The sequence below is a fragment of the Copidosoma floridanum genome, unplaced genomic scaffold, assembly GCF_036245765.1.
Source record: "Copidosoma floridanum isolate Cflo_tuat_1 unplaced genomic scaffold, Cflo_Japanese_pri ptg000009l, whole genome shotgun sequence".
Classification (NCBI taxonomy): domain Eukaryota; kingdom Metazoa; phylum Arthropoda; class Insecta; order Hymenoptera; family Encyrtidae; genus Copidosoma; species Copidosoma floridanum.
In genome coordinates, this window is record NW_028321886.1 from 3,584,122 (window position 1) to 3,609,731 (window position 25,610).

General features: G+C 40.6%; 1 protein-coding gene across 1 annotated transcript; it reads right to left on the minus strand.

Moving 5' to 3' along the window:
* Positions 1-25,105, minus strand: singed (fascin domain-containing protein singed). The gene is made up of 8 exons (XM_089589650.1): positions 24,674-25,105; positions 10,295-10,711; positions 7,627-7,870; positions 6,833-6,966; positions 4,795-5,078; positions 3,808-3,968; positions 2,070-2,540; positions 1-1,947 (listed from the first exon to the last, which is right to left on the minus strand). Exons 2-8 carry the CDS (start codon positions 10,349-10,351, stop codon positions 1,742-1,744), a joined length of 1,557 nt encoding a protein of 518 aa, XP_089445776.1. The 5' UTR covers positions 10,352-10,711; positions 24,674-25,105; the 3' UTR covers positions 1-1,741.
* Between the last annotated feature and the right edge of the window lie 505 nt (positions 25,106-25,610).

The window sequence follows — 25,610 nt, forward strand, 5'->3', positions numbered from 1 at the left end:
AAAAACCGTTTATTATTTTTACGAGTTTTGACACGTCGTTTTACATTAATCTCTAGCTTTGTTCTACAGTCATTTTGTATCGCTAGGATACGTTATAATATTGTATAGGATTATTATCATTATTTCCTTCTTACTAGTGAGCAAACAAACAAGCAGCGCTAGAAAATAAAATAATTTTTCAATATCGTTAATGTCTACTGTATTGTTTTTTTAACAAACGTGTTTTCCTTTTCTCGTGTCGTTTTGTTACGTCAACACGTATAGTTTACTTGTCTATGCAATATTTATAAAAGTTGAAATAGGTGAAAAAAAAGTAACGTTAAAATAATATTTATTAGTTACTTAGCCAAAGAGTAGTAGAAAAAGTTATAAAAGTTAAGTTTAAGAGTATATATTTACACAAAAGGCGAAACTTCTTGTATAAACGATCAGTAGCAGATGTGCAACGATCGGACGTGTAAAAAATGAGCAAAATTCAGTTATTCGAAAAACTTATTGTTTATCTAGTAACTTATAAGCTTTGCTTTTTTATAAAAATGAACACTGCATCATTCGATTTTTTTTTTTTTTTTTTTTTCGAATTGTTTTGCTAAGCGAACTCTCTCTCCTGAATAAAATCTATTCGGTATAAAAATGCACGTGTATATATATTTGCGAATATGTAAAATATACATATATAAAAAAAAGTATCGAATTGGAATGGATTGATTCAAAGTTGGCTCTCGCTCGCAGTTGATTACACTCATATACAACTGCAAGTTCATTTCAATTCCCTAAGAGTTCGGAGTATTGCAAAAAAGCAAATGTTTTTACCTCCTTTTCCCGTAAAAAAGAGAACAATATTGTTACGCTTTTATGCGATACCTCATCAGCAGTGCAAAAATCCAAATGCGCCCAATAAATATATATGTTAGGTAAATGTATGTTTCTTAGGTGACGCCGTATTCCTTTGTAGGAATTTACACTGAATTAAATAATAATTAAACACTAAATTATCGCATACGTCGAATCACTAACTGCTTATGATTGTTTTCTTTTGTCCTCCATACAAAAACACATCATACAAAATATCTTGTTGTAAATACGATTTCCAAAAATCTTTAGAAAATAATTGCCTCGGGGTACAAAATCATCAGTAGTACATCAATTTTTTTTCTCTCGATTTTTCGCCCTTACAGGACGAAAGTACAAACATACACCCATATACAGGCGGCAAAGACGTCACCCTGTATCTATGCATACATATGTGTGTGTGTACGTGTGTATGTTTATGTATACTAGTGTATAATAATTTAACGTATTATTGTATACAAAAAAAGAAAAAAAGGAAGAAGAAAATAAAAAAAGTTGCACGCGCGCGCAAACGTCAATGACCCTTCTTACCTCACGTGTCGTGTCTTCTCATATATCTATACAACGTAATCACATCGATCACAATTAACACACACACACACATTCACCCAAGCTTCACGCTATCACGCTTCGCTTCGCGCCTGTATAATATTATGTGTATATGCATGGTATTGTAGTACTAATATAATATGTATATGTGATAATGAATACATACACAAGTTATAAGCATATTGGAGCTCGTGAGCGACTCGTCTTTCATTTATGTAGCATATTATGTCAAAGGAGAAAAAAAAAAAAAAAAAAAAAAAAAGTACCCGTGAAAAACTATGAAAAATTAATAAATAAGCGAACGAGGAGTGGGTATAAGTAAGTAGTGGACCGTATCTCGTTAAAACTCCCACAAGGTGGCCGAGGCGAAGTCAGCCTCGCCGAGACGGAGGGCCCCGTTCTTGCCAGCCGCCAGGTAACGCCCGTCCGTGCACTTGATCGCCAGCCGGGAGGGCTCGCGCAACTCAAGGTAGAAACCGCAGCCCGGGGCGTCCGAGTCCACGGTTACGCCTTCGCTGTCCACGTGCCAGTACTTGCCGTTCTGACCTGTTGTGCACGAAATGGGAGAAAAATAAAACCAGCCGCATGGTAAAAGAATGCACATGTTGTAACGAGTGAAAAAAAAAAAAAAAAAAAAAAAAAATAGGTAAAGAAAAGCCGACCCTGACCTTTGAACCTGACGACGCCGCGCTCGCACCTCTCGACCCGTATGGTCTCGTAGGCGGCCTTGTTGCACTCGAGCTTGGGACCGGCCGCGCTCTTCGGGCCAACGAAGCCCTGCTCGCACCTAAGTACGAGGACCGGCCGGTTCATCAGGTAAAAGTAATACTTGGACGCGTCGTTGTCGACTGCGTTTATGTCGTCGGCGTTGGCGTACAGGTGCCCCGAGCGCTTGGTCGCCACGTATCTGCCGTTGTTGGCGCGCAGGGCCACCGTGCCGTCTTCCTGCTGCCAAATCATGTCGAAAAGGGCGTTGGAGGAGCGCTTGTGCTCGGCAGCCTGGATACCGCCGCCCGACTCGAGACTCCAGTAACGGTCCTGCATCGTCCGCACGTACCAGCGCTTCGTCGCCCGGTTGAACTCGAGCTGGAAGGTCTCGTGGCCCGATATCTCGTCCTGGTTGGCCGTCACGTCGACACCTAAGGCAACGGAATACATAAGTATACAGGGGGGTGGATCATTTTCGTTCAAAGGGCCAAATGAAAAATACATCTATCCTCCGATCTGCGATGACACTCCTGCACGCACGGCCGAAACGCAGCTTTATCGATACTTCAAAGTGAGTGAGTCCATTAAATTGGGTATACCGTGATGTGTAGTTATCATTATATATGTATATAATGTATATATAGACTCTCGCGTGCATGCACGGGGTGTTTAAGCATGCCATCATCGGCACAGCGCGCAGCTCATGAATTTCTAAAAGGCTCCGTTTCCGGCTGCAGCCGTACGGATTATAAAAGCTAAAGAAAAAAAAAAGAAAAAAAAAAAAAAAAAACACCCACACAGCTCCTCTCTCCTGTATAAGTATATAGGGTTTGATCTTTTGCTTTTACGGCTGCAATGAGTAGACTCGAATAAACCCACGGTAAGTGTACGTGTGAATGTTTGTTTAAATTTATTCTTACTTCTCCAAAGTGCTCGGAGTATGTTTGATTGGCGGATAGGAACGCGTTGTTCGTCGATTGGAAAAGACCGATGTTCAACCGATTTCATTCACAAATTTTTTTTCTCTAGCAAACAATGAGAGTACCGCATATTATGATGGAAATCCGTGCGCTCCGAGAACGCGGGGGAAGTAAAAATATCAAGGTAAGTATATATTCGGGCACATGGTGAGCTAGTCAAGGTCGCCGCAGGGGGGTGGCACAATGGCAGGAAATGAACTTGGGGAAAGGAATAAAAAAGAAAAGAAAAGACACGCTCAAATATACGAATGAAGAGCCGTGAATCAAGAATATACTTTTAGTAAAGTTTTCACGTTTGATTTGACACGTGAAGAAATCGTACGGCCAATCGGCATGAAAATACTCACATAAGCACCATTGATTGCCATAAAAATCTCGGTGTCACAAACGCTCTTCAATTAGATCGGATTCAATTAGATTACCCGGTTTGTATATGTAACCGTAAAAGGCACTGATTCGAGAACAAAAAAAGGACGAGCGGAGAAAACGAGACCAAGCCATATATACATAAAAAAAAAAAAAAAAAAAAAAAAAAAAAGAGCAGCTGCAGCTGCTATTAAGATGACTCACGCGACCCGTTCCCGTGTATACGTATACATATAGTAACAGCTCTCCATATGGCCAAATAACGATCAGAACCATAAGCTGCTTTGCCCGAGATATACTTACTTACTTACTCATCATCATCATTTGGTGTTCACACCGCGTTGGCACTTACCTTGTTTAACGGACACGTAGCGCTGGTTGAGGGCCGCGACGAAGGAGGCCTGGGGCAGCGAGTCCTCGAGCGAGAAGAGCTCGTCGCGCGTCACGGTGGTCGAGCGCGACTTTAACACAGCCTTGCTACCGATGGGCGCCAGGTAGCCACCGGTCACGTCCCTACGGGCACACGAGCGCACGTCATACATCATCATACTGTACATCTACCTAGTCTTTTACACGTTTTATATATATGTATATCATGTACGTTGGGATCGGTATTGAGTTTGCATTTTTGTGTACGTATATATTATATTCATGCAGCGCTGAGTCAGGCGAAGCCGTCGCGCCTCGGGGATTTTTTTGACTCTCCACCCGATCGATCGGGGCTTACATCTCCGATGCGTAATATACCTTGGATTTTGCGACAGTTTATTTTTTTCACATCACACCGGCTTCTTTCTTCTAAACGTGTACAACCAAACGAAAATCGGTTGCCGATTCAATACCTGCCGTTAAATAAGGGTGCCAAAGTACATTACTTACATATTCGCTAAACGTCTGAAATTACCCCGTTCGTGAAGAGAAACGGCAAGAAAAGCATCAGTAAACCATCCGCGACAAGGGAGATCGGTATCTCTGCTCTCTGGCGCGTCACGCACCGGCACGTTGCCTTAAAATGTATACTGCATTTATAGGTGGGTAAAAGGCGTACAGTACACGTGGCACTGCAAAATTTGCCGTTTCGGTACACCGACGCGTGACTCATCCGAAACGAATCGTCGCCTCGAAACCTTTTTTTATACCCTTCCTCTGTCTCTTTTACAAGTTTACGCGTTTACGTGTCTCGCAAACGAGCCAGTCCAAAAAAAAGACCGTACTTCACGACGTCTATATGTATAAAAGAGTTGTACGACTCTGGCAACGCCAAGAGTTGGCTGTGACACGTGAAATTCAATTAAATTAAAAAAAAAAAAAAAAAAAAAAATGAGAAAAAATCCCGTACCTGAGAGCGAGTAGTCCAGCGTGAAATTCAGCGGCGTAGAGGCAGTCGCGGGTGCAGGTCTCGAGCAGTTTGCCGTCGCGAGCCAGGTACTTGTTGTTGCAGGTGTGCAAAGCGTAGTGACCAGCCTCGGGCTTGGTCTTCGAGTCCGAGTGGTCGCTCTGGCCGCGAAACTCGAGGGTGAACAGGGTGTCCTCGCCCCAGGGCACGGGCGCGTCCACGTGGATCTCGTCCTGGGAAGCGCTCAGGTGGGCGAAGCGCTTGCGACCGGCAGAACGGAGGTTCACCTGTAAGTGTCAGATGATTGCTTTTTCTTTCTTTTATTTCATTAAAAAAAAAAGCTGCGTAACAGGTGTTTAAAAAATTACAGTGCAATAATGTGTGTTTATATAATAATTTTTTTGTTGTTGTTGTTTTTTAATAAAGATTGCCCGCGTATTGAGTACCTTGTACGGAATTTATCATCCTCGGGAGATCGCCGCCGTAGCAATCTGGCCACTTTCATCGTTAAATTGGCCCTCGCGCAACCGTTTTCTCCCGCGATTCGCGAAAAATCATCTATCCGTTTACACACCCGCTAGTTATTGTTATTATTATTATTTTTTTTTTTTTTACGGAGTCTTGGTTGCACGAAATTCCATTCTCATCGAGCTACCGCATCGTATCACAATGTATACACGTACTACCTATAGTTGTTTCTCGACTTGGTCGTGTACCCGGGGCTGTAAACCATTATTATATACACTTATACTTGCAACTGTGTAGCGCTGAGAGAGGGAGACAGAGCAGGTTGTGCTTTACAAGCCTCAGGTTGCACAATAGGATCGCCAGTTTTTTTTTTTTTTTTCCTGCCTCCAAGCGATTTATAGATCATGAGCGCACGAAAAAGACTCAGTATTTTATATAATAGGTATATGTATATACACCTGAACTCGAGTGAACAGGACACTCTTACTTTCGTAAGTCAAAGATGATGCGGAAGGATTGGAAGAAAAAAAAAAAGGGGGGGAAAAAAAATCAAAGTAACCCGTTGTCGATCGGATGGACGATCCCGGCTACTTTAGTTGTTCCGTTGCTTAGAGCGCGACGTGGCGCAAGATCGATCGATGTGGCTGCTGAATTGTTGTCTACGAGCTTGTATTTTTTTTTTTTTGCTGCCTACACAGCACGTTCTCACGGTCATCCCTCGGCTAACTCTTTGCAAGCGAGTATACGTATATATAATATATTATGGCAATGGCCATCGTATGTAGGTACCTATTATGATTATGACCTGTCGAGTGCAACGACCGAATGGGGAACGAGGTGCCACTGATAATTTGCAATTACAATGAACTGAAATTTTTTCAAGCGATGCACATATACGGGCCAACAATCGGCAAGAGGTCGAATTTTCCTTTCGTCAACCTTGCCGATTGTAAAAATAATACAGTATATAATCATCGGCATCGCGGCTTTGACATAATTTTTTAAGTGAATAATTAAAACAAAAAGAAAGAAAAAAAGTAGGTAACCGATTTCATTGATCACTTTAATCAAAGTTGGTTTTTGTCGTTGGAAAAAAAAAAAAAAAAAAAAAAAAAAAAACGAAACTTTCATCAAATTGTGAGCCCAACACGCACGTATCAGCGTATAATATATAATAAATACGTTAATACGCGAAAGTTTGTCGTCACGGTTGTTGCATGCGCTTTTCGCGCTATTTATTCTTCGAGCGAAACGTGCGAGCTGGACCGTAAAAAAAAAAAAAAAAAAAAAAAACCCGATAGAGCTAATCAATCTTTTTTCTCTCTCTTTGTAGGTACAAGTAAATAAATATATATTCGTGTGCGCATGATAGGTATATAGACATGTCGCATCGCAACGCATACAAGTGCTGCTGGGTGAATCCTGTATATTTTTCAGTTCAACATTTTTGTCCTCTCTCTATACATACATTCTCCTCGTAAGTTATATAACTTTGAAGATGCATCGAAGCAACATGAAATAAAATGATCATTGATAGCAATAGATATTTAAAGGTATATATATATATACACACCTGGGGTCGGGCGGCGAGATGGACGAGCCAGTACTCGGACTCGCCGGGCGCCTTGGCCGTGCACTTGAGCTCGTCCTGGCTCGAGCCTAGAAAATAGCCCCTCTGCACGTTCTTCAGCGCCCATCTTCCGCTTCCTGTCAACCAGTTAGTTTAAACAATTAAAAAACCACGAGTCAACCATCATATTATACGTACACCTGCATCACGCGTGCTCGTGTTTGAGGAAAAAAAAAAAGAAGATTAATCCATAAACCCGTAATTGCGGCTATCAAGCCGATCGAGCGAAACGGGGATTAACAGCGTCTTCCGTGATTAAAGTACATTGTGTGTGTGTGTGTGTGTGGCAAAGACAATTTCGTCGATTATACCGAGCCACACATGTTATACAGGGGCGGAGAAAAATTACAAGTGGATCGCCCATCGTTTATATACACATTTTTAACTATACCGTACGACAAAGAATTAAAAGCCAACATAGCGAACAGAAAAAAAATAAAAATAAATAAAAGTGCCATTATGGAACATATTAATCATTGGGAATGTCACACGAGAGAGATAATTACTCTCGCGCAATATGTACATGTATATAGCATGTTACGCAAGCCCTCGCTTGATTACGCTCAGAGTATACGATACACCTAAATCTCGGGGTATAGTGGTGGCAGTTGTAATTAAAAACCATAATTGTGGTGCTAGAAAGTCCCCTGTAATAGCAAGAAAGACCAAATAAAAGCGGAGCCCGAGGCGCAAATTATACGGAGCTCCTTGCTATGAGGATAACAACAATGACTTACCGTCGCAGGCGATTTGAATCTGAAAAGCGCAGCCGGGATCGGTGGGGTCCTCGGCCTCGCAGGTCACGTTGCCAAATTGATCGACGGCGAGGTAACGGTCGAGGTGCGAGCGCAGGTACACCTGGTGCTCGTTGCCCTCGAGGGTCCAGTGTTGCTTCTTCTTCAGAGTTGCCCCGTTGGCGTTTATCTTGAAGCCAAACGTCTCGGCCGTCAGGTACTTGAACTTGCCGTTTATCAGGCCGACCTTGGGACCATTATTTCACATACTGTTATTGCTGCTTTTTTTTCTTTTTTTTTTTTTTTTTTTTTTAATCAAGTCGTTGGTTTGTAGATTACGTGTATTAGGAAGGAAGAGGTGATATAAATGATATTGTACAACATGCTGTGGAGCGAGAATTAAAAAAAAAAAAAAAAAAAAAAAAAAACAACTCGTCAAAGTATGTATATGTATATTCAAGAATTACATTAGAGAGAATAAATAAATAAACAAGAAGAGGGAAAAGAAAAAGGGGGGAATTGATAATATATGATCCATGCGCCCTATCGCGTCAATTAATCTAAATCCTCCTCTGCGGAAATTGTTTCGTCTAATTGTAATTCAACGACCTCGAGTTGAGAGAGATGGGCAGCTCGCGTGGCTTGTTATAATCGTGTGTACCTATGCGCCGATTGCAGATGCCTATCGCCTCATTGTTTCATGACTCGACGAACGGGAAAACAAAAACGTGGACGAGAATACGAATTTTAGAGGAATTCCCGAGCCGAAGCTAAGTTGGCCAGATGGTGGTTTCGTAGGGAGAGACGGAAGTAAGAAACAAGTGTTTAGAAAATATTCAGGACCGGAACGTATAATATTTGCAACATATATGTTAACATCGGATGAAAGAACGCGAGTCGGAAGGGAGACCGAATCATCTCCCCCTGACGTGTGGTTGCCGAAAAACGAGAAACAAATGTCGAACGTATACACCACAGTTGGCACTACCGTGGCCGTCCATATTTGACTGACAGACCATATTGTCTCTTTCTAGGCACTCTTGTTCATTAAATAATCACATTTTTTTGGTGGACAATTCAATAAAACTCACGAGGTGATTGTTATTTGTTATTCGCAGTGCAATCACCAATGGTTTTCCCTGACCGAGAATATTGATACTCCCAGACAAAGAAAATCGTCACCGTCGTCTGGGTAAACACCCTTGGGCCTTCTTATATCAGCGACCCCGAAGAAAGGGTGCACAGGTAGTGCTGGGGGGGGGGACGAAAGGTCATCATCTCGCGTGGGTACACGTGCTTGGGAAGACAAGAAAAGAAGAAGATGTAGTAGAGGAGTGTGGAGTGTCGCGTGTTGGCTAATTTCGGAGCGCCGGGCGGCGGAGCAGATATTTGGAGCTCGGCCAGTTCCTTGGTTTCTCGACCACATATACCGACTCCTCCACCTCTTGCATGCAGGTACTTTATTTATTATTGTTTTTTTTTTTTTTTTTTTTTCATTTCGGACATTCCCACGAGACAGGCGCGCGTTCGCTCGGCATCTCTTTTGCTGTGCATCATAATATGTTTATCACTGCCCATATGCCTGTTGCATGCACGCGGAGAGAGAGATAAGGAGGAAAGTAAACGCACGTCCCTCTACTGCAGTATATATGTCCAGCCGATCGGTCTGGGAATATAATGTATATACACACTTCGACGTACACGAGACACAATGAGCTCGACAATGAGTATATATTATACTTACAATCGATCGTACGATTTTTTTTTGTTCTATCGACTCAGCAGTCGAGGCTTTCTAGTTGTGCCATACAATAACGTGCCTTATACACATAATTGTATATCATCTACGTTAACTGCTTCGTATGTTTTCATTCTTTGGCTGATGCGTTAAAAAAAAAAAATAAAAAAAAAAAATAAATAAAAAAAATAAGAGCTTCTACTGTTACTACATTACACTGTTCCGTTCGCCGAATCAGAATGGAGGAACAAGAAGACGCTGACGCGATTTATTTTTGTACGTATGAAGGCATTTGTAATGGACTCACGGAGTTAAGAGAGAGAGAAAGCTAAATTGCAATGACTCGATTCCGCGAGTTTCGTCCCAGTCGTACCTACTTACTTGGCAGCGTAAAAACACACACAATGCGCATTGTCACTTTTTTTTTTTTTTTTTTTTTTTGTAGGTATATAGGCACATGTGCATAATGTGCACACATAAATTTAGTACATGGTGCATCAGTTAAACTGCACGAGCGAGCGAGTTCCCGTATACTTTTTTGCTTGGACTGGAATGTAAAGGGTTTCTGGGTCATTATATTCTGATTCACAATACATCATATTATCCTACATAGCACATGTGACTTTCAATGTACCGAAACAGCGATTTATAAATGTGGCTCACGACGAGTGTACAGTACTAGTGATCAAAGTTTATTAGGTCAAATGTAGGGGGGATATCTTGATGGAAAAAAAAAAAAAAAAACAACAATAACAACGTTGACCAGTGACCTCGAGGGACTCCTCAAATGTATGTAGATGTGACCAATACTCCAAGAACATCGGCTCACCAGAACAAAAGCGCAAAGACAAGAGAGAAAGAATGAGAAGTGCAGTGGTATGGGGTTGTCAGTATAGAGGAGATAGGTATGTGATAGGTACAACAAACACTTACGGTCCAGCCGGTCCTGTCGACGCCGTTCTCGGCGCTATCCGTGCCGTTGCTCTGCATCTCTTCTTTTTTTTCGTCTCCTCCTCCTCGTCCGGCTCCTCCGTAACTCTATGTGCGACTATTCCGCGCCGGTCACACAACTTCCGCGTCGTCTTATACTCTCTCGGCTGTACAAGTATACCAGTATATATACTGTTGTAATGTTATGCAAGTACGATATGGGGGATTACACGCGACCTCCTAGTCTCTCTCCCTCTCTCGTGTGTATAATGTTTATCCAGGTAATTGCGCGCTGTTGGGCCCAACAATGCCCCGGGCTTTCTCGCGTTCTTCTTCTTCTTCTCGTTGTCCTCCGCGAGCTACGCCGCAGCCGATGTGGACCTTTTGCTTCTTTCGGAGTACGCCGACAACTACAACGACCTGAAACATCGACGGAAAAGAAGAAGAACAATAATTATACGTGAATGAGACATTCTTTTCCTATCTCTCTTTGACGCTATTGCGTTACGTTATCGATTTTTGTGGCAATCTTGTCCTACTGATCGGTATTTCTTTATTGTTTTTGTTTAAAGATGTATACCTGTACGTCGATGTGTTATTATTAATTGCGTATATTATATATATATATTGTCATTGGATTGAGACAAAGATCGCATAGTTTGGGTGGCTTTGCTAATATTAATATTATTATCATGTACTCGTCAACCATTCAATACCTGTATATGTACATGTAGATCGAAATAAAGGATCACAATATACACACACGCCATTCTCTTTTCGAAGGACTGCGTTTCTGTATAAGCGGGAAAAAAAAAGGGATAGTAACAACCGCACGATGGTTCTTCGAGACAGAAAAAAAAAAAACGCCACATCAACAAAAGGATCCTCGAAAGGAAGGAGGAGAAAAGCCAAAAGAGCGAGAGAAAAAAACCACGAATGGTAATTACGCGCTGGGGGTACCTATATAATGTACACGAGCCGAAGTAAGCAAAATAGCTGGGGATAAAGGATGCCCGTGTCCGAAAAAACGGCGCGACTCCATTCATATAGACGACAATAGGCGGCCCTCGAAGAAAAAGAAAGGAAAGAAACAGTGCAGCAACCGTAAAGCCTCTCTGCACATAATATGTCCGTGATGCGATGTCAATGTGTGTGATAGGTCGTAAACAGAGGTGCTTTTGATGTCTTCTCTCGGAGAAGTCGGAGATAATGCGATATCTGGTATATATGCAGGTACACATGCACGGACGCTATTAAGCGTATAAGGAAGATGAGCAAGAACTGCAAGAAGGAAAGAGAATAAGGGGCAATATACTTACATATACACCTGTATACCTATACTCCCCGTAATGAGCACACACGAACCAACGGCTAACTGCGCGCGTTATATACCTATATACCTACGAATGAGCCCAATATATGGTTTATATGCTCCGCGCCCATTCACGTGTTAGTTTATGCTGCTTCCTCTTGTGTGTGCAGTGCGTGCAGTGTACAACGTGTACCGTTTCGCCCGTAAATTTTCACGCAGGAAAGGAAGACTCGTCACGATAAACCTAGTGGTCGCCTCTCTTTTTCAGAACAATGGCCCCTGGAGAGCCAACGTATAAATGTCATCCGGTGCGCGAGATGCGTATAATTAATTATATATAGGCATATACGTACACGCATATTACACGAGTAAATATAGTCCCTTGGATTGACGAGAGAGTGTGCCTTGCGCGAATTTCATTCAATCACGGAATACCACGGCAAAATTAATGAGCTCGCGCTGTTGTTTCCTTTTGTTTTTTGTTCAAAATGATCGGTCCTTTTTTTCAGCGCCTCTGAGTTTGGGTCCTTGGGTGCAATCGATTACGATTCCTTCAAAGTATAACATAATTTTATGTGCAAGGGTGCGCTCGCTCTTTTGAGCTTTTAATTACCATTATTTCGCCCAAGAGTCGATTGGCCAATGAGAAGAGGAAAAAAGAAAAGGTACTTTGAAATCGGTTTAATCGACTGTGGGGGGGATTGAAAATTTCCGTCGTCGAAACGGTACACGTGTGATGTTGCAGAGCCTGATGGCTATCGCTTTATTGCCATGCAGTTGTAAATTCATTTGTGATTTTTGGAAAAAAAGGGAGGGAACTGCATCATCCAACTCTCGTTTGTAAAAAAAAAAAGTATTTTTAATCTCATACATATACGGCACGTTGGGTGGATTAAACATCGTTCACGATCATGTATAGTTTAATCCGATGAAACGCGAGCGCGCGCGCGCACGGTCATTAGCGCGAGGAAGTTGTAAATCATCGTCATCGGAACGCCATAAAATTTGCAACGCTAGAAATACTTTTGTGCGTTTGCTCGTCCAACGGGACCTTTTTCTTCTCTTTCGAAACGATATGGATGCACGTGTACGTGACTATTATACGGCCACTCGATGAAGTCGATGAATGAGTGTATGTGACATCATTTTGCCAGCATCGGAGCTACACGTTTAATTATTATCAATAGTGCAATTGATTGCGAGCGAAACTGGACACGCGCAAACGAGTAAATCCACCAATAAAACATAGATAAATGTATATTATGCCCCATGTATACCACAAAACGCGAAAGTGGGGGAGAAACACAGTCCAAGCCCCTGCCCTATCATGGTCATATATATACATATACGCAGCAGCTGCACCTATACATACATACAGCGTGTACAGCAGAGGTATTGATCCCATGGCTTTGGCCGAGCAAGAGAGCATAGCCGAGCACAGCACTGCTCAAATTGTCTCGAGGAATCTACAGGGCTCTTCTTTTTTAAGCCAAAGTCGAAAGACAATTTCGTCCTTGTTTTTTTATTTTTAATTTACCGGAGAGGCGCGTAGTGTAAATTATGCGACGATGAGGGCTTACGGTAAACAAGTAAATCCAGTTTTTAATGATTTCTGCTGTGCGTATGATTATTATTATCATCGTATGAACTGTATATATCTGCAAAAAAGAGGGGAAGAAAAAAAAAAACAACAGCCAGAGACACAGAGGCGCGGGGATGACAGGAGATAAATGATATACCAGAGCATTTATTGCGAGGCACGTAGGGACACGTATACTTACCGGTAATAAAAAATTGTAAGTAAAAAGGCAATAGAGGGCCGGAAGCTGGTTATAGGCATCTTTAACATGGAAGCTTGATAAAGAAATGGTGTGGCATGAAAAAGAGAGCACGAAAGGCCGTATACAAGGATGCGGTGCCATTGAGATGGGACTCACAAATATAAGTTCGTGGTTTATCAATGCAACGAAAAAGAGAGGAAGAACGATGAATGTGTGTGTGATGCTGCATTTTATAATTGTTATACAAGATTGTAAGGGGCAACGTAGACCATCATAATATATGTATACCAAAGGTTCGGAATTACCTTCAACGCGGTACAACGGTATATACACTATATACCTATAAGTTTGATCCCAATTTTTACCGGTTGGCATCCAACTTGTAAAATTTCAATTTCGATATATCTACAGATCTTTGTTTCCTCCCTGTAATATACAATCTACTCCTCCTCAAACAACGCCTTCGGCCACTTCGTTGTCATTCTCATGTCCCCGGAAGAGATAATTATGTATATACTCCATATACGAGCACTTGCTCTCTCTCCTACTTCCAGAGCAAACCGAGAAGAAGAAGATGCGCGCAGCTGTCGTATAACGTATACCTTCTATATCTTAACCGGAGCTCGGCGTGTAATGTCCTGTCATTCGGGACAGCACGTACCTCCTTCCCTCGGGCACACGCGACTCTTTCTTTTTTTTTTCTCCCATACACATGTTAATTTTCTCCTTTTATTTTTTCTACACCTATATACGTATACGCATTCTCGCCCTTGATGCGTTATTATCAGCTCGCATACCTTAACATATACACACATATATATATATATATATATATATATGCCCTTCCGGTATATACGCGTGTACACGTAAACGAGAAAGGTGATGTGCGCTCGTGATGATACAGCGTAAACGATTCGTCGCACTCGCGTGCCTCGGTTAAATGCTCGCACGCGTATATTATATACATACGAGATTGTAATATGAAAAAAAAAAAAAAAAAAAAAAAAAATACTTATACGCTGTTATAATCGCTCCATCATAGGTACGTACACACAACGCGCACCCATCGAGCGTTAATTATTTCCGCGGATCGAGCGGAAATTTTCAATCGGAGCACCCGTTAGATACATGGTACATGATGTCTCGCGACGACGAGGAGGTTCGCGTAAAAGTAGGCTGTTTGCCGAGTCAATTTGCTACGGGACTAATATGTGCCATTATATATATGCGGGTACGGAAGGGGGTCCATTATTTTACGTGATTGTACGAGGGCAAGCGGCGTTGTGACCTGTTATTGAATTTTTTTTTTTTTTTTCTATTCTCCTCTCTGCGATCTAGATACACCTAAGTACTACCAACGCATCCATCTGTTTCCCAAAAAATGGCACATGCTATTGATTTTTCATGTATTATTTTAATTTAAAATGTTAGACTTGAGTTCTAGTTTTGTACTATTGTTTGTCTCCTCGCATCAGGAAAGGCAACTCATTCCAGGTAGAAAATTTTCCCGTTTCGTCGCGTAAAGGCAATAAGCAAATGAACGTCGCGCCACAGTAAGCGGCTGCAGGTGTGTCAAGCGATCTGTAAAGACGAAGCGAGAGAGAGACGCTCGATCGACTGGCCGTAACCCCAAGTCGTTCTGGTATACACCATACACGTATTTGCCTGTGAAGAAACAAATTATTCTACTTGCCTGTACCTACTTGGGTACGTATTTTTTCACGACTATACCGCGTACAATAGAACACAACTTTATTGCTTGCGCACCTTTGCTTTTCTACTGAGCATCTAACTATATAGGCTGCACCGAAGAAATAGATTATTATTATTTTAAACTCTTATCATCGGCAAATTGATTGGAATAAACATTTTTGGATTTCAATATACATTGACTTATTTAAAGAAAAGAAAATAACAATAATGTGTTTGTATTCAAATGAATAGTTATTTATCCACAACTATTTCATTGTTTCAAACCGATAATACCTGTACATAATAATTTTAAGTAAAAAAGCTTTAACTAAATAAGAAAGTCATTCACAGTAATATTTATGAAATATTTTATTGACCAAAGTAACAAATTTTTTCAATTCAAACAAATTCACTTATTTGGATCAACAAAATGCTCTTCTCGGTATACTCTAGAGCTTTTAACAAAATATAATATGATGTATTTACAATTTCGACCTACTTGGGTGTACGCGCGTGTTTCCGTAATTTTTTTTTTTCGGTTACAGCTTAATTATCACGTTGCTGTACGAGGTCGGTTTAAGAGGTGATCGTTTAAACTGCGCCAATAAACGCGAAACCAGCCACCGTTAGCTTCGTTTCTTTCATTTTATTATCGAAATCGTTAAAAGCGTCCCGTTATACGTGCACTCACTCGTTATTGATTTATTCACCGTTTACTTTTTTCAATCGACGCACCGGAAATTGTTTTGTCACTACATGAGAGTTAATCGGTACAGGTAATATACCTATGAGCTATAATTTTTTTTTTTTTTAATCGACTTCAAGCCGCAAAAACCGATAACACAACAAATAAACAAAAAGCGTTAAATCTTACGGAACATGCGACATTTTGATTCCACATTTTATCACATGCAATTACTTTTTTATACATCTAAAAATGGATGACAGTCAATAGCGCACAAAGTTTCTAATCCAGTCGAAAACTATATTGATAAAAAGCGCACATCACAAGCTCCATTCTTTCTACTGGCAGGTTCAAGGGACTCTACGTAAACTGATTTCAATATTGAATCATCGGTAATGTATTGACTACTCTAGCCTGCCTTTGTTGATATTTTGAGATCAAGTGTTGTATACCATTGTAACGGATCAATACTACCATAAACATACTGGATGGGTGTGCCACAAAATATTATCATTCGGTTTGTGCTTGCAGCCCTAAAAATATAATAGAACTGTCTCTCCTCGAAATAACTCGGATGATCTCTCGAGATTCTCCCCCCTCCCCCATTTTCTGAAATATGTATAATACGGAAACCTCGTCGTAATTATCAGCACCGTGTATGGTTTAGGTATACCTATTTGCGTATGTACGTACATAAAATATACTTATAGAGAGAGGGAGAGCTGTGCTTGCCAACGGGACGGGCGACGCGTCGCATACTTGGCCGCGCCAAGTATAGAACGAGAAAGGGAGTTTTGCGGGCATATCATTCGTGCAGATATAATACAATTTACGCTCAATATTGTGTATAGAGTGTAAAGTTGGGACGAGCGTGAGGGTATATGGATAATGATGTACACGTGTCGACGCTAATGCGCCATAATGATTAATAAGCGCGCGTCTGCAGCCAGACGTAACAAATGATATCTAGCATACACTGTATACTTCACTTATCACTGCGTATTTTGTCTTTACTGATCGGACAACTGTTTATTTTTTTTTTTTCCATCATCTATGACCACATATAGGCATGCTTGAGATGTAAATAAATTCAGCGAGCCGATTGCCAATTATTTGTAATTGTAGATTTTTTTCGTATCGGCGCGTTTATCGCGCGTAAGTACAGCGAGAAACGAATCTCGGGCGTTGCGATTAAATCAATTAATTTGTAAAACCATATCGAACGCAACGTATAATCGTGACCATTGCTGCCCTCTCCGCGGCATTGAAATATTTTCACGCGTCGTTTACGTACACTTATTCATTTAATTATCTTATCCGCAATTTTCGGGGCACTTAGTTTCGTCATTGCATCACCGGGGAGAACAAGACACGGTGTTTATTATTGTTTTTCCTCGCAACCTTCTGTTATTAGTCGCGTGGGACGCGGAAATCAAATGAATCAATTAAACGGGCAACGAGCGCGTGAAAACGGTAAGAGTCCTTGTGTTTCAATTATTTCGCGGTGCCGCGTGTTTGGAGGTAAAAAGAACCCCTTAATGATTTTGTTACTCACGAAAGGCACAATTAACTCTTGAAATTATTGCGACATCGCCGACTGATGGAACAAATGTTATACACACCTACTAGGTATATACTTACTAATAAACGAAACGGCGATCGAAGACAAAACGCGATAGTATACTATCTTGTAATTGTAAGCGTAATCGGAACAAGTTGTGAAAGCGACATCAATATAAAATGAACGGATTTCTTTGATAGTAGCTCTGAAGGTCGAACTTTAATTTGGCTTTAATGATTTTATTTCTTATGACTAATATTTTTCTTGAAAAAGTGAGTTTTGAAATTGTTCTCTGTTGCGATAACTCCGGTGAATACATCAAACCATATAATGCGGAGTTGATTGGAAATTAAATTTAAGAATCGTTATTTAATTAATTTAAAAAAACGTGCAGGTACAACAGTATGATTGGGATACAACTGTAGAGACGTGAGCTGTGTACACTACACAAAGTTTACATGATTTAAAATGGTTCTTTGTCAAATATTTTCTTTACGGTTCATTCAAATTGATACCTCACAATTTACAATCCATCAAAATAAATCAAAACGCGTTACGTTTCTCCTCGAGTAAAATCCAACGTTTAAAAAAAAAAATTACCCTGAATTTTAATTGAAAAAGCATGCGATGAAGCATTTTTCAAGTTCAAGTTTTTATCGTGATATTATACAGTAATACATATAGCTGTACGCATCAACCGTACCATCTCGATTGTGAATCAAAATCGGTACTTGTACATTTTGTACTACAATAACAGTCTAAGGGGAAAAAGCGTATCCTATTCTACACACTACACACGCACGCAACATAGTCCCTAATAGTATCATCTCGCTCGAGAGCGCGATGATGATGATGATGATGATATCCTCCCAATTAGAAAAATGCAATTGTAAGTAGACCGACTAGCGACACGCGTGCTCTGCTGTACATACACACATCATAACGTAAAATGTGCCGTGTGTGTGTGTTCATATGCGTGCTTATAAGTACGTGTGTAAAAGAGAGTTTATGGAGAAAAGACTCGCGCATTGGCAACAGATGAGGGGCACAAGTATCGCAGCCGGGCTATAACGAGGACACGAGGCGCGAGATATGAGAGAGTAAAAAGCTTCTTTTGCAGCTGCAGTTAAAGCTCCCCCCTTTGTGTCCTCATAGCCGATGTTTTATCCATTTTTTGAGGGGTGCCTTTTTTCCATACCAGTCGCACTCTCGGGAAGAAGAGCTTGCGGCGCATTGTACTTTTTGTTACAAAAACGTCCACGAGTATATACATGATTTATACATATGCAAGTGAAGCATCTCGGCTTTTTTTTTTTTTTTTTTTTTTTTTTTTTTTTTTTTTTTCCGCGAAAGAGGTGACGACTGGTTGAAACGAAAATTATGATAATAAATCATCCCGAGGACATCTTGTACCTGTTTCACAGGGCGATTTTTAATTAGCTTTCATCTGCAGACAGACACAACTCACACATGTGTACAATTAAAAGAAAACTCGTCTTTGCACGCGTATGTGTAAAATATATCATGTGCACAGGTTTTCAAGCCACGCGATCATGATGAGATTATCCTGTCGAAAGTTTATCGCGTGTAATTATTTATTACTATTAAGCTAACGCGCAACAGATTTTATTGGCCAAGTTATTATTATTATTATTTTTTTATAATGATCTTGTTTTTGAGCTTCTACACTTGTCGATTCAGGCTTTTTGTATAGCAATGTGCCATTTTTTGTGTACATCCGTGTCAAACCGTATAGTCTATTGTAAAATGGTTTCATCGTGTGTGCGTATACACGATTCATCTAATTGGACGACCACGAGAAGCTACTTCGTTTCCAATTTGTGCCGATTAAAAAAAACAACTAACACACATTGCAGTTTATTTTATGTACCCATTCGGCGATCGTCGAATCATTAAACCGCACGCGCTACAAACGACGGTAACGACGACCGATTCTCTCCGTCAAGAAAGTCTATCGCTTTCCGCTTACCCGGTTTCCCATTTTTTTTTTTTAGGGCATCTATAATTACAAAATGGGCCCTCCTAACGAATTGTTAAATTGAAGAATCCATACTTGTTTCAGAATCGAACAGAATTTTCATGCAAGGCATTTCACGGCACCGTTGCTCAAGTTCATGGCCAAACATCAATTGCACAGGGAAACCATTGCACCAAGGTAAAATTTAATTTTTCCACTCAAACGTAATAATATCTTAGTTACCTTGTAAGTACCTCTCGTATTGAACATATCTATTCACATACAAAATCTGTCCACTCGCATCCATTGAAAAAAAAAAAAAAAAAATTAAAAAAAATTAAAAAAAACTGCGGACCTTGCGTTATTATATCCGTATGGTTGTTGTACACTTACATCGTCGTGCGGCCGCATTAATGCGATACGATACCATCAGAAGAAATTAGAGAGAGAGAGAGAGAGGAATGATCCGAATATGCGTGCACACGTACCAACTGCATCTCTTGTACTCATATGTATATTATACACAGTGTATAGCTCTTATTGATTAAAGCGGCGCTTACGTATACCTACGTACATGATTCAAGAGCTCGTGCAGAGAGTTTGATGCACCCGCGTGGATGGTGGTGTATATTTACACACGAGCGAGATAATAATGGTATACTATATGGGTGTAATGTATAGGCACGCATACCGTGGCGTTGCCCAGCTCGTAGATGTAGATTGCTTCGTATACGTGGCAGAGGAAGATTTTTTTTTTTTTTTTTTTTTTTTCAATCACAAATGCTTGAGGTCATCGAGGATATTACGTTAATGCTGATTTATCGATTTGTAAAATTTGCAATGAACCAATCATCGATATCCATTCATTTCGAGCGTTATACGTGCAGTGTATTGTTTACTCGTATAGTTGCTCTTTTGGTTTGTTGTTGCATTAATTTATTTTTTATTTTTTATTATTCGACCAAAAAAATGAGAAGTACAAGTAAACGAAGGAAACAACAGCATAACAATAAGTAAAAGGCTCGCTCCGGAAATCTCCTCGTACACACTTGTGTGCACATACATACATGATATTATTTGCCCACCATCATCATCCCAGACGTGAATTTCCTCCTTATTTCAGGCAAAGAGCACAGCTCTTCGTCCTCCTATATATTATATTTTTCGCCCCTTCCTTGGCACACATTAGCGTGCGGTTGAAACTTGTATGAAAAGTAAAAGAAAAAAAGAAGAGATTTAAAAAAAAAAAAAAAAAAAAAAAAAAAAAAAAAGGTAGACGCAAATGACTCACTGTCACTGTACTTGGTGGCAAGCGCGCACGTGTATAAATATGTGTAGGGTGTGAATCGCGTGTACACGGGTGCGCGTTTGTGATCGAGGAGGCCGTGCGCATATATATACGCACTCGCTCTCCTTCTTTGGGGCCCATCGAAAAATAAAAAGCCACCCTCGGGGGAAACGACGACTATATACGTGCATGAGAGCAGCACAAAAATAGCGCTTGAAAAGCGGCAAAATGCTCGCGCGCCGCACGACACGCACGCTCCTTATATATTATACATATTATATGTACGTGTGTATATGGTGAATCATATGGAACCCTGTGAAATGACTGAAACCTGCACCCAAGAGGAGAGCAGGCGATTTGTTTCCTTTGAACGCGGATTTGTTTTTTTTTTTTTTCATCTTTACATTCTTGTGGGCCTTTTTTTCAAATTCATTTATAGTACACATGTGAGCATTGCTTGTACAAACATTGTTACGTACAATAAATCAAAAGAAAAAATTGCATGTACATTAGTATAATTTAATACAAGGATATGTTATTTTTTTAAATTCATCTCGAGTTTCTCGATGTTGCAATTCATTTTTCGCGTGTGAAAATAATGTATAATCGGTACAAGTATTTCATTTACAATACAAGAAGAAGAAAAAAAGAGAAGTGTACTCCACTCAAACATTCGAATCGAGTCTCAAATGAGTTACTGGACGAAGAGATAATTTTTTTTTTTTTTTTAAACTCATGACGATAATTACCCCTTTATTCTCCCACCTCGGGCCCCTTTTGTTAATTTTATTTCCTTCCAGTGGATGCCCTCGAGAGAGCATCGCTCAAAAGAAGCCTCGAGCAGAAGACATACGGGAGGAGGAGAAAAACCGATCTCGCGGCTCGTATACGCCAGGCGCACTCGAAGAAGTCGAGGAAGGAAAAAAAAAGTCCTAACGATGTTGGTCCGCGTACGATAAGGACGTGTGGCGCGCAAGTGCGTCGACCCCCCCTCGACGATGATCGTGCGCGCACACACACACGGCACAAATATAATAATGTACGTATAGTATATAAAGAACGCGTCGACCCTGACCCTTGAAAAAGTGCGTGCACGAGGCTATGTTATAGTATAAGGGTGGCGTTAGTGGGGGGGGGGGGGTGGCCCTGCCTTATGTATATAGACACACACATACATGGATAAATGTATTTATGTGCAGGGGTGCAGGCGTAACTGCGCCCTCGTGCGGGGAAAACGCTCGGCCGGAGTGGCGCGCGTGCAGAGAGGGCGAAAGATTTTCCTACTCACCCTTCGAAGCCTGTCGCAGGAGTATATAGTCGGCTTCGCACGCGCGTTAAATCGATTTTGAGCCTCGTAGGTATACGGAGTGCCCAATACTAGTGTACAATATACATATAGGTCCCTTACCCGATGGTTGGGTGGATATAAAGAGAGACAGGTGTTTGTGTATTGTGTTACACCCGAGCCGAGCTGTTTTGGATGTTGTGTTCCTGTTTGTCAGACATCACCATTGTCATCATGATATATACAATATGGAACGTACCGTACAATCAACTACGTAGACATGAAAAAAAGGGATTATGAAAAAACAATGGGGACGAAAAAAAAAAAAAGAGCTTAGACCAGCGGTTCTGTTGTGTACTGGTGGGAAGAGGTTGTTGAAAATGATTTCGGCAACTGCATCATCTCTCGCGCGATTGGGTAATCTCTTAATGAAACAGCGCTCGTTTTTGCGGTCATCAAGGGAATGGAGTAAATTGTTTTTTTTTCTCCTCTCGTACCTGCACTTACCCACTTTTTACGCCGAGGGAGCTTTATTTATTTTTTTTATATTTAATCGGTATCGTACAATATTTCGCAAGTTTGATAACTTTGCGGTTTAATCATAGTAAACTACACGTGTATATTTTGTCTCAAGAATAATACACAATATTATGCAATGAATAATCAACAGTATCGTCCAAGCGGACTTGCCGATCACGCGGATAACACGCCGACTCATTCAAAAGTAACGAATATCGATCGCGTCTCTCGAGAACACGAAGAGTCCGACAAGTGTCATCGACGAGGGTGGGAAAATCTCGAGTTTTACCCCGAAAAATTCACTTGTTTTCACAATACCCTTCGGTGTATGATATAATGTTATATATTGATTGACAGGCGACTGCATCAGAGAGACCATATTTCATGCAAACAATAAAGCAACGTTAAGAGTATAGTGACGATACACAGCATATATTTATCAACTTGGACAGTGAAATAATGACTCAGATTTCGTGTGATATATGTATACGATACGTAAGTATACCCTGTCACCTGAGCCGAAGAAGAAGACGTATAATGTGTATACCAAAAGAGGTTTCTTCGCTCCCTTTCTCTCGCAACGCGTGGACATGCCGTTGTAATTGGTATCGTATGGTCCACATACTCAGCGAGTCAAAAACTCTACTTTTGACCCAGAGGTAAATACTTAAGTGGGAAAGAAAAAAAAAAAAACTTTACGTTGCGGGTAATCGTAGCTCTAAAAATTAATACTCATCCTATAGCGTGTCCTCCGTATATATATATATATACCTTCCCCGATTTATATACGTGATATCGCAGGGCGTATGTGTATATATACATGGATAAATATATAGGTGCTAGGGTCGCGCGAAAAAGGGCGATTCCCCTTCAATAGAAGAACCAACCACCTCCGCACAATGGGGGAGTTTATTTGATGCGTATACACTCATACACGTGAATGACCAACACGCACGCATCAGCCGCTATCTCCGCCTCGCACTCACATTTCATAATACATAGGTAATATTATTAAAAATAGGATCCTGTATTCTACGATCATCGACGTCCTGTATGGTATAGGCTGTATGGTATATGGTAATATTTATTACGAGGTATCGAGCGAACAGTATAGGAACTCTATCAGAGAGTATGTATGCACATCTCGTATCATGATCGAACATTATATTCCAATCAACACTACCCTTCATATAATAAATATATAACTACCCGTTTAATAGTTGGTGCATGTGCATCGCGTGTAAATAAATTATACCCAGCATACTTACTTATTCTATTTTTTATGGAATACAAATGCAACTGTATGCCGAAAGATGAGAATATGAGGTTGATTTAACTTACGTTGCAGTGGAGAAAAAAAATAAATAAATATGTGTGCTGCATCTTGAGGAAGATTTTGGCGGGGGGGGGGGGGGCGCCAGTCAAAGAAAGACCGCACGACTATAGGCGCAGCATCCAAATATAGTTATAGATATATAATACATGATGTGTATACGAATACTTTTGGAGGAATGAGAGACGACGACGACTACGACATGTGTGCTGAGCATCAGGGGGGAGAAAGGAAAGATAAAAGAGAGCAAAGCGAATGGAGCAAACTCTTACACATATATACCTACGTATATATAACTCTTACACATATATATATATATATGGATACACTTGTATGTGCGACCATTCCGGCAAAAGTCGTCCTTTTATCATACGTATACGTGTAGGTATACATACAATATAACGAACGACGAACCCGGGGCCAGGACTATCGCGTTCTATGTATATTATATATACGAGCACACATTTTGCAGGCGTGGGAGGAGCTGTGCCGGGTGATATTGCCCGGTTGCCGGGGCGGTATCTTCGCGTCTACTTATATATACATTTGTACATACACACCAGTACCTATCCGTACACAAAAAACACGTTTATTATATAGTATAGCTGCGTGGCCCTTCGTGCATAGATATACGTGTACATACAATACAATCCGGGGGCGCGATAACATCGACTGGCAGTACATTATATATATAGTCACTTTATGCGTTTCCTCCTCTATATTATATTTAGCGTGTGGATTTATCACGGTGTGTAGAGGTATGTTGAAACTGCATTGAAATAAAAAGAAGAATTTTTACGAGGTGCTGCGTAAAAAAAAGTTTACGTACACCTATATACACCGAAAATCACGGGTGATAAAACGTCATTTCAGTAATTACACGTATTGAATTAGACATCGAATTGCTTAGCCGGGTATTATTCCTTGGCAGGTATATTATAGACTCACCGAGTGAAAAGATCGGAGCGAAGGGTTTGTTGTTGTTGTGCCGTTGCAAAGGTATCTGTATGAGTTGAAGACACCCCGAGCCAGCATCAACCCCAAAAATATACACTTGTAAAAGCTCCAAGCATCAACAACAATTAAAAGTCTTTTGGCTGATATTCTCCACAGCAGACGACGGACGACCAGAGGGGGGTGTACACAAACTGTGTGTGTATATACTTATACGTGATCAGCTGAAAAAACAATAGCTGCAAAAGTACACTGTATAGCTCCGACCCGAAATTAGACAACACGAGTTTAATTGTAATATACCTAAGTATATTCAACCGAATGAATGTACAACAACGCGGTAGCGTCGACTGTTTCGATCAAAGTGTAAAAAAAAAAAAAAGACTGAAGAACGATTGCTGCTGATATTGGCACGAAACTCGCGAGTCGACGCTTGTCGCGCTACTGACTGTACTCTCGTGACTCGTCCTCGCTCGTGGGGAAGAATATACACACGAAAGTGGTGGAGGAGCACCTTCCTCCCACCCCAGTCCTGGTCGAGAGAGTTTGTGCGTAGCGCGCGCCGCCTATAATACGAGTTCCAAAGAACCAAGGAACAATTAATTAAAAAAAAAAAAAAAAAAAAAAAAAAAAAAAGGGTTGAATCATATATAGGTACATTGTGAATCCCAGCGTGAAAGAAAAAAAAATCGAAAACTATGTAATTTGACAATAATTCATGGTTAATATGGGAAAAACTACGTGTCGAATCGAGCGTAGATTTTATTATTATCATTTCATGATATTTCAATACAACATATCTTATATAATATGTATATAAATAATATGTACCACGAAACCCCAACAGATAAGAAAGTTTGGAAATCCGTGAAATACTTGGTTAGCTTATGGTTCATGAAAACTTTACTTACATTGTTCACTTTAACCATTC

Excerpts from the sequence above, each read along its gene's own strand:
- singed (XM_089589650.1), bottom strand. The coding sequence starts at position 10,351 with ATGCAGAGCAACGGCACGGATAGCGCCGAGAACGGCGTCGACAGGACC. Across the intron at positions 6,967-7,626 it reads GATTCAAATCGCCTGCGACG|GAAGCGGAAGATGGGCGCTG; the intron begins GTAAGTCATTGT and ends ACTGGTTGACAG. Across the intron at positions 3,969-4,794 it reads GCTGGACTACTCGCTCTCAG|GGACGTGACCGGTGGCTACC; the intron begins GTACGGGATTTT and ends GTGTGCCCGTAG.